Genomic DNA, 9,475 nt, shown 5'->3' with positions numbered 1-9,475 from the left:
TGTAACCGACAACATTACCCTTTATATTTTTTCTATTATACCTCATTGGAAATCTCATTTATTTCTTGAAATACTTGCTTCGTCCTCAGGATTGTGTGTAAATTCTTAAAAAAGTACACACAATGAACAGTTGGTGTCACTGTGACCCGGAGTGGACGTGATTCGCCATTAAGGACGAAGAAGAAGAAGAAGAAGGAAACGGAAAAGGAAACTTCCATGGAGACGAGGGACGCCAGAGTGAGCAGTTAACGGCTAGGACTTAAGGAAAATAACTAATCTCTTTGTGGCAAACTTGCACAATATGTCATAAATGCACAAATTATGTGTTAGTAGATGGTGAAGTGTATTAAGTAGCTCACAGTTAGAGAGACAGCGTCCGGACGAGCACCAGTTTAAAGATGTGGAGACGAGGCGGTCGGAGCAGCGCTCTGGACCGAGCTCAGGCGTTGCTGTCCGGCAAGAGAACCAGCGGTGGAGACGGCGAGTCAACACAGGGGCCAACAGCCAAAACACCGACACATACAGTGAGTTTCATTTCTTCACATGTTTCATAAACAGCAGTATTATTATGAGAGATGTTTTAAGCAGTCCACACATTGATACACGTGTGTAAAACCAGAAACGTGTGTTGTCACTGCTTCCCTTCTCTCTAGGGTGCTGTTGGGGGGTATATCAAACCCAGATCTGCTCCCTCAAATGCACACACGTTATTGTCAGACCTGAGTGATCTGTCCTCAGTCAGCTCAGCCTCTGAGCATGGAGTTGGCGTTGTGGGATCTGCTGATGCTGAGTATCACCAGAGAAGAGAGGGAGATCCCACCAAGGTAAACAACTGAAAATACTACTTGTCAAACCCTACTGCAGTCTGGGAGCCCTGTAAAGTCAACTTGTTATGATGCTGTCTGAGCCCTCCTTGTTTTCCTCTGCCAGGATCCCAGACCTCAGAGCTCTCTAGGAGGAGGAGGGAGCAGGTTCTTGAAGAAGGCTCCCCCACCTGCAATAAACAGCAGCCAGTCACCTATACACAAGAGCCAAATGCAGCAGGTCCCTGAACACAGGTATGGTTCTGTGGATGTAAGAGAAACATATTTTATTGAGCACGGTTGGAAAAAGTAAATATTCTATCACCTGAACCCCCTTCTACTGAAAATATTTCCTGTTCAGATATTCACTTCTGCTGCTGAAACTCATATCTTGTGTTTTTCCCTTCATTCCTCCCTCTCTGCTCAGATATGTGTCGTCTTCCCAGCGTGGCTCCCAGACTGCTGCTTTGAGAAGACTGGCTCAAATTGAGAGCCGCATCCGCAGCCGGAAACAGGCTCAGGAACACGAAAGAGAAGGGCTGAAACCTGCCCACAATCTAACCTCAGACATGGGGATCTCACCACCACCAGTAGTCTCCCAGTCCCTGGAGGCCCCTGTGTTTCTCTCAGTACAGTCCAGCAGTGAGGAGAGCCAGAAGGGGAAACGTTTCCTCAAGAGTAAGGCAGCTGTAGCTGTTGATGGTAGTGATACTGTTGCAGCTGCTGCTGGGTCTCCAAAAGGCCCAGATGTTGGTGTCAGATCCAGATCCAGAGCTGCTGATGTGTCTGTGCCTTTGGTGGATTTGGAGTCAAAGTCAGTGAGAATAGTAAGCAGTGTGAGTCTAGAAAGTGATGAAGAGGACATGAGAAAACTGCTTGGGAACTCTTTGGATTCAACAGACAACAGCTTATTAAGACCAGAGAGACCCTCTTCCAGAAGAACGGGGGACAAGGTACCTTTTAACTGTGAACCCTGTTTGTTCTTCCACATTCATCCTCTACCTTTATTTACAGGCTGATGGCTTAGTCACTGCAAGGCATGCAGTTGTGATTTGGCGCTATATAAATAAAATTAATTTGAATTGACTATTGCTATTTTCAAGAGAAGCTAGGCTAGTGCTATCAGCTGGCATTTCAGTGGTTCTATATGTGTTATAGGAGAGTTTAAAAAAAGTTTTTTATCAAAAAAAGTTTAGTATTTGAAATTCTTTCAGATTTGGATTCAGAAAACCCTTTTTTGTCTATCACAAGGCAACGGAAATTTGTCTTTGACATGACTCTCAAAAAGAACAGTACACACAGGTTATGATTGTCTTTAGCTGTATGTCCACAGCTTTTCAACACAGAGCAAATATCTGTACAAGAATGAGTGTCAGTGTTCCTGAGATATAAGAATCATGTTGAGGGGACATTTTGAGCCTTAGTTCTATCAAACAAGATTAAGGCTACGTTCACTTTACAGGCCTTAATGCTCAGTTCTGATCTTTTTGTATTGATTGTTTACATTCATGTTTGTAGGTGACTTGCATCCGGCTCTGGTGCAAACACCCTTGAGCTCCTAAACTGCCACACGTGCAGATTTAACAGAAATGTGAGCTGCAATTAACTTCATTTGTGTGACAGTGTAAATCATAAACATGGATGACATGGTTGTGCTGGCCTTCAGTTAAGATAAGTTCCTTGCAGTTTGGCTTGAATAGAAGCTTCTTCATAAATGTCCAATAAATTTTAAATTTCCTCGTCTCTCCATTGATCCCAGCATGCTAACATGCTCACAGTGATAGTGCTAGCATGTTGATGTTTAGCAGGGATAATATTTACTGTGTTCACCGTGTTGGTTTAGCATGTTAGCATGCAAACATTTGATTATTAGCACTAAAAATAAAGAACATCTGAGGCTGATGGGAATGTCATGACTTTTTCAGGTATTAAGTCATAAACCAAAGTGTTGGACAAAACGACATTTAGTCCAGATGATGACACTAGATGAAAAGTCAGAACTTCAGAGTTATTACAATCCATCCTCTGTGGACCATGAATGTGTGTACCAAAGTTCACAGCAATCCCTCCAATAGTTGTTAAGATATTTCACTAAAGAACTAAAAAGTCAACCTCATAGAGGGAAAGTCATTAGAATACATCATCTGGGAACCATGAATATTTGTACCAAATGTGCCAATCCATCAACTAGATGTTGAGATATTTCACTGGATAAATGAAAACTTTGACCCTCTTGTGGTGCTAGAGGGAAGTCACAAGATCGCCAAAGTGGTTACAGTGTACCCCCCTGGGACCTTGAATATCTGTTGTAAATTTCATTGCAATCCATCTAAAAGTTGTTGAGATATTTCATTCTGAGCCTCAAATGTCACCCTCACAGTGGTGCTAGAGAAGAAGTCAGGGGATCTACAAAGTCAGTAGGATTCATCCTCTGGGGACCATGAATGTCTGTACAAAACTTCTTGCAAATCCATCTGATAGTTGTTGAGATATTACAGTCTGGACCAAATTGGTAGACAAACAGACAGACCAACATTTCCATCATTAGAGCACATCGCTGCATGGCTAAAAATGTACTGACTGTGTAAAACAAAGTTCAGCTAATCATGCTGCATTTGAAGAAAAGTAGATACACAGAAATGTGTACTTAAAGGTTACATATATCATCAGATCAAACTCACAAACTCAATATTTTGACACTGTGGTTTTTTAACAATGCAAAACATGTACGCACTAAGCCATGAGGGAAACTTCTTTTCTTTTAAAGATTAGATGGGATAAAAACCTGATAACTCTTGTAGTTTGTCAGACACTGTTTTGTCAAGCCAAAGCATTACTCTAAAGCTTTCCCTTTTTACAGATGTTGAGTAGAAGCAGTAAGAGGGTCCACTCCACACCTCCTCCTGCTGCTGTCCGTCCCTCATCGTCCTCCAACACAGCACCGCCTCGCTCCCCTGCCTCTCCTCATCGCCACAGTTCTCCTTTTCGATTCACTGGCCAGGCTCAGGCCCGCTTCAGCCCCTCCGTGCTGTCTCCATCCCCTCCTCCCTCTGGTCCCCCTTCTCCTCGCAGAGCTGAGAGTCCACAGCGTTCCCTCTCCTCCATGTCGGGTCATGGAGAGGTGCTCTCTTTGGAGGAGCTCTTCCCTGTTGAGCCGGAAGATCCCCACAGTGAGATGAGTTTAGCTTCCTCTGAAGGTGAGAGAAGCTCATCAGGGTATTAATAACATCAGGACAGATGTTCAGATGCCATTAAAGTTGTAATTAACTATGATTGAGAGTAATGTCTAAAAATTAATTGATACTGACGTCAGAATGCTTAGGTTATTATTCTGCATACAAGCTATTTTTAATTGTACTCATTGTTTGATGTTAATTTTATGCGTGGTGTGCATAATTTTGTTCATTAATCATGTTTTATTCTTCACGCTGAATCTCATGCACCCTAGATGGACAACAAGGTACATAAGTCATCCCTCTGTACAGTTTGAACTAACAGAGAATAAGACAAATATGAGTTGCTTTGCAGGGTATCACAGATTCATGACAAGTATGTTCTAAATGTAATACTAGTAGCAGAGTTGATGGCAGTTGTGTGGATATACACTGTATATCACTGTGTTAAATTCTATCACTGTGACCTTGTCTTACAGCAGACTTCAAGATAAATGTGATGACATTAGATGACCTTGTCCCTGCTTCCCTCGGATTTCCTGAGGAAACACCAGCAAAGGAGGTGGGAAATGGAGGAAGTTAACTAGTATAGTGGAATAAAGTAAAGTTAAAAATTAGTTAGAGTTATGTCTCTGGCCATTTGATGAATACAAGTCTGATGTTGTTATTCACCAGCAAGCTGCTAATTTTGTCTGGCTGCTGTTTGTTGCTGAGCAGGTAGAGCACAGTAGGATTTTAGAGCTTTTGCAGAAAACAGCTGCCTGCTGTGTCTGAAAACAATGCTGATGAGAGCAGTGAAACTGAATCAGAACAGTTAAGTTTAGGGCCATAAAACCAAAACAATATACTGAAAGATGCTAAAATGATCCATAGAGGTGAGAACGGCTGCAATGAGGTCAACATTGAACACGAAAGAAGCTAGTAGTCATTTACAACAGTCTGAGTAACAGTCCATGTTTGCCTTCATTTACCAGATAACTGTTTTAGATAATATGGTTAAACTGAGAACCTGTTAAAAGCCTGTCTGATCACTTACAGGTATGGCCGAAATTATTGGTACCCTTGCATTTTATTAAAATAATGCACCATTTGCCCTGAACAGTGTTGAAATTATGTATTATCAGTGCATGTCTATGTTGGGTTTGCAGTGGAACAAAACAAAACAATTGTGAAAATAACTGAATTCATGCTTATTCTACAAAAACATTCTAAAATAGCCTGGGAAAAATTATTGGTACCCTTTAGAAGTTGTAAGAAATAATTGATTTGTAGTGATACTTTAAGCAGACTATTGTGTTTTAATTAGTATCACAAGTGTTTTCAATCTTATAATCACTCGTGCAGCCAGTTTAGAAGGATAAAAATAGTTACTGCTGTATTGTGTCACTGTGTGCATCACATTGAACATGGAAAACAAGAGGAAAATAACAGAGTGGTCTGAAGACATTAGAAAAAAGGTAATAGCCAAGCATGGTCAATGTAAAGGTTACAAGACCATCTCCAAAGAGCTTGATGTTCTTTTGACCACTGTTGCCAATATTATTTAGAAGTTTAATGCTCATGGAACTGTAGCCAACATCTCGGGACGTGGTTGCAAGAGGAAAATTGGCCCGAGATTAAACAGAAGGATGGCTTGAATGGTCAAGAAAGAACCAAGGAAAACTTTAATACAGATCCAAGCTGATCTTCAAGTTCAAAGTTATATAGTTTCAACTCGCACCATCCGTCACTGTCTGAATGAAAATGGGCTCCATGGTAGAAGACCCAGGAAGACCCCACTTCTAAGAGGGAGACACAAAAAAGTGGACTTTGTCAAAATGCATGTTGACAAGCCACAGTCCTTCTGGGAGAATGTGCTTTGGACAGATGAAACAAAATTGGAGCTTTTTGGTAAATCATACCAACCCTATGTTTACAGAAGAAATAAAATGAAGCCTTATAGAAAAGAACGCCATGCCTACCGTGAAACATGGAGGAGGCTCAGTGATGTTTTGGGGCTGTTTTGCTGCCTCAGGCACTGGGTGCCTTGAATCTGTGCAGGGCACAATGAAATCCCAAGACTATCAAGGCATTTTGGAGTGAAACATACAGCCCAGTGTCAGAAAGCTGTTTCTTAGCCACAGGTCAAGGGTCTTCCAGCAGGATCCCCAAACATACATCAAAAAGCACCCAGGAGTTGATAAGAAGAAAACATTGAACCAAAACCTGAGAGAACTGGAGCAGTTTGCTCAAGAAGAGTGGGCCGAACTACCAGTGGAGAAGTGTAGAAACCTTATTCAGAGTTACAGAAAGCACTAACTTTGATGTAAACATTTTATTTCCACCGAGTCCAGCCATACTAAATCATTTTTTTTTTTAATCATTTAGTATTGAACAGACCTGTCTGCACTGTATATGAGGAGAAAACCCCCTAAAGGACTCATTGGACTGATGTTTTTGCTTTCTACCTGCTGTCTAAACAGGGGAAAACCAAACACATCGTCCCTGCTGCTGGATCCCCAAACAGACATCAACAGCTGCCAGGATTGAAGGAGGTTGGAGAGGAACAGCAGCATCAAGAGGACGAGGTGGACTACCGAAGTGACTTTGAGAGCGAGAGCAGGACAGAGCCAGATTACAGTGCTAGCCAGGTTTCAGAGCACCTGCTAGGAGATGGAGAGCAGGAAGAGGTTGTATCAGAAGTCAGAGAGGAGGCCTTTGAGTCAGATGTGTCCCATAGGAGGACAGAAGACGATTACTCGAGCACTTTCTCAGACACAAGTCGCTCCTGCACCTCACGGACCTCAGATCGCAGTCAGAGATCACTCAGCAGAAGCAGAGACTCCAGATCCTCCAGATCTTCAGTATCACATAGTGACTGGGACTCATCTCGCCCATCGAGAAAGCATGCTTCAGCTAGAAAAGTTTTAAAAGAGACAGCTGTACAGACGCAGCCTGATCCACTGGCTTACACATGGTCATCCGGTTAGTCTGCCATACAGTACATATTTGTGTATTTAAGATGTGGCAGAAGCCACTAATCACCAACACCATGGCCACATTTTTTCACCGTAGTCATTAAATTATCAGCATTAAACTGACAATGACATATTAGAAAGTAAAGGTGCTACATAGAGCTGACAGGTATTTCTGTTTCTGATCTCTGACTGTCCTCTCTCTCTCTCTCTGTAGGTATGGCTACTTTTGGCTCAGCAGTGGGCATGACCTATATGAATCCAACCCCAGTGACCACTCATGCTATCAATTCAGAAACTGTGGAAGGTGAGATCCACTTAAACAGAACAAGATGCAATATAAATATACCTAGAAAACTAGAGAGCACTTAGAGAGAGTCTATCTACTCAGCCATTTAAGTCATTTTCATAACAGAAAGCTTTTAAACATGTATCCAGACCTAGATCAAATGACCACTAAGTGAATCATGTTGCTGTGGCGCCATCTGTAGGTGAAATGCTGTTCAATTTTGCAGGAAAGGATGGGAGTTGATCAAGAGTTATGGCAAATAGGATATACCTGTAATAATAATAATAATAGTAATAATTAAAGGAAAAAAGTTCACATATCCAAAAGCACTTTTTTTGGCTCATTCAAATATTTTTATTGATGTTTATTGGAGTGATGACATTTGTGGAATAAATGGAATGACATTTATGGGATAAAACATTACTTACTTTTAAGTACTTTTACTTACTGATATAGTTCATGTTAGAGGAGTGCTGCTACATATACTTGATCAGAAATACAATAAAGTGAGAAAAACATGTAATTTATGATGAGCTGCAGCCAGCCTGCACTTTGCAGAGGAGCAGGCCAGCTGGCAAAGGAAATCCAGAACAGGCTGAGGAGGGAAACCGACACTCAACAATTTAGGATTTTTCCTCTCCAAGTTAAACTCTGATTCAAAGAGTGTGTTGCTTTGTGCTGCAATGCCACATATAGGAAGATAACTAAAAGTCTTTCGCACAGATTGAATACAGTCTAATACAGTGACTTGTAGTATCTTCTGGTCAAGGCTAACAATAACCCCTTATAGATGAACAGGCAATGTGTTGTAAACCTCTAAAAAAAACATGAAAAATATTGAAAATTGCACAAATATGCACACCATGCTTCACTAGATTGTTTAGGTAATAAAACTAGGGCTGCAGCTAATGACCAACAGAATGTTTGGCATTGTTTTACTACTTTTGCTTGAAAAATGATTGAAACGGTACCAAAATAATTGCTGATTATTTTTCTGTTGATCAATTGTTTCAGCTCTACATAAAAGTGCTATATTTTGCTGTTGACATATGATGGTCAGATCAGTTGTGATACCTGGTGTCGTATAGTGGTGAGAAAATCAAGCTGTAATCTCACAATAGTGGTGCTGGAAGAGTCTTTCACAAGTAAGAGCACAATTGCTACAAATCCTGTGATGCTTTGTGCATGGGTAGTATTTTTTTTAATGTGTGTCCCATGTCCTCCCCTCAGCCCTTAGCACCTTCAATCCAGCTGCATATGCTCTCAATGAAATTCTGAAACAGCATCTCGCTATGACGAGACGCTTCATTGAAAGCAGCCGCCATCTGCACTCCAGCCAGCTGCGGAACCTGGAACCACCAAACTACAGATATATCACTCTGGATGACACTAAAGAGGTAAAGCGCGCACACACACACTAACGTACTAGTGCATGATAGCAAATAATCCTGTTTGTATCTTTGGAGTTGCTGGGGGAAGTCACACAAGTACTGCAAAGTTTCTCCCTATAAAAGAGATGACTGCTTCCTCATTGGTTCAAAGCCTCATTTAGCTGACATAATGAGCTGTGACTGTATATATCTCTCTGCATGACGATACACAACTTTCCTGCACACACTGACTGTGAGTGCGTAGTGGAAAGTAACTTGAGATAGACCCGTAAAATTTAAATTGGTATTACATATTAAATTCCAAACTGCATTAAAAGATTAAAATATGGCTGTAGATAATGCACACACACACACATACACACACATTTTGTCTACAACGGCTCTTCATTCTTTCCACAGTACATCCGCAAGCGCACACCTCCCAAGCTGACAATGGAGGAAGCCTTAGAGGAGGTGCTGCAGGAGATGAAAGACTACCACTCTATGTAAGCACCAGCACTGACTGTCCTGGATTACATTTACCCTGTCTTTCTTATTAAAATAGTTTTATACACACTTCTTTAATACTATTTTTCTACTATGGGATGAATTATGATATATGTTGTTAAGCAGTCAAACAACATGCCATTGAGATGTGAATCAAAGCTTTTGTAAGAGTGCACTTTATCATGAAAATTTGCCATACGTTTAATTTTAATTGTGTGTCATAGTGTAAATTATGGGATGTTGGGATCTTGCTGGTGAAATAATGCACGACATCAATGCTGTAACTGCTACCGAATTCATATTAAACAGTGTTTATTATGTTTTTGACTATAATTCTGTTATATTGGTTTAATAAAACAGACCCCAGAAGAGGAAATTC

The 9,475-nt window shown here is 41.0% G+C and overlaps 1 protein-coding gene across 3 annotated transcripts; it reads left to right on the top strand.

The window, feature by feature from the left end:
- The first annotated feature begins 212 nt into the window (after nucleotides 1–212).
- On the top strand, nucleotides 213–9,429 carry c7h19orf44 (chromosome 7 C19orf44 homolog). Of its 3 annotated transcripts, none has more exons than XR_006096792.1 (10): nucleotides 213–524; nucleotides 654–824; nucleotides 931–1,058; nucleotides 1,231–1,756; nucleotides 3,664–4,000; nucleotides 4,456–4,538; nucleotides 6,439–6,940; nucleotides 7,148–7,237; nucleotides 8,234–8,364; nucleotides 8,450–8,541. XR_006096792.1 is itself a non-coding variant. In XM_042415574.1 (10 exons), the coding sequence occupies exons 1-10, from the start codon at nucleotides 399–401 to the stop codon at nucleotides 9,097–9,099; spliced, it is 2,217 nt and encodes a 738-aa protein (XP_042271508.1). In that variant the 5' UTR covers nucleotides 213–398; the 3' UTR covers nucleotides 9,100–9,429. The 3 variants fall into 3 exon arrangements, 2 of the variants coding, with proteins under 2 accessions (XP_042271508.1, XP_042271507.1); XM_042415574.1 differs by lacking the exon at nucleotides 8,234–8,364 and adding an exon at nucleotides 9,010–9,429 and having other exon boundaries at nucleotides 4,459–4,538; nucleotides 8,450–8,616; XM_042415573.1 differs by lacking the exon at nucleotides 8,234–8,364 and adding an exon at nucleotides 9,010–9,429 and having other exon boundaries at nucleotides 214–524; nucleotides 8,450–8,616.
- Nucleotides 9,430–9,475: the final 46 nt, after the last annotated feature.

This window comes from Thunnus maccoyii, chromosome 7 (genome assembly GCF_910596095.1).
Source record: "Thunnus maccoyii chromosome 7, fThuMac1.1, whole genome shotgun sequence".
Classification (NCBI taxonomy): domain Eukaryota; kingdom Metazoa; phylum Chordata; class Actinopteri; order Scombriformes; family Scombridae; genus Thunnus; species Thunnus maccoyii.
Note: the sequence above shows the minus strand (reverse complement) of the source record. Positions and strands in the feature narration are given on the sequence as shown.

Excerpts from the sequence above, each read along its gene's own strand:
- c7h19orf44 (XM_042415573.1), top strand. The coding sequence starts at position 399 with ATGTGGAGACGAGGCGGTCGGAGCAGCGCTCTGGACCGAGCTCAGGCG. Across the intron at positions 825-930 it reads GAGAGGGAGATCCCACCAAG|GATCCCAGACCTCAGAGCTC; the intron begins GTAAACAACTGA and ends TTCCTCTGCCAG. Across the intron at positions 6,941-7,147 it reads GGCTTACACATGGTCATCCG|GTATGGCTACTTTTGGCTCA; the intron begins GTTAGTCTGCCA and ends CTCTCTCTGTAG.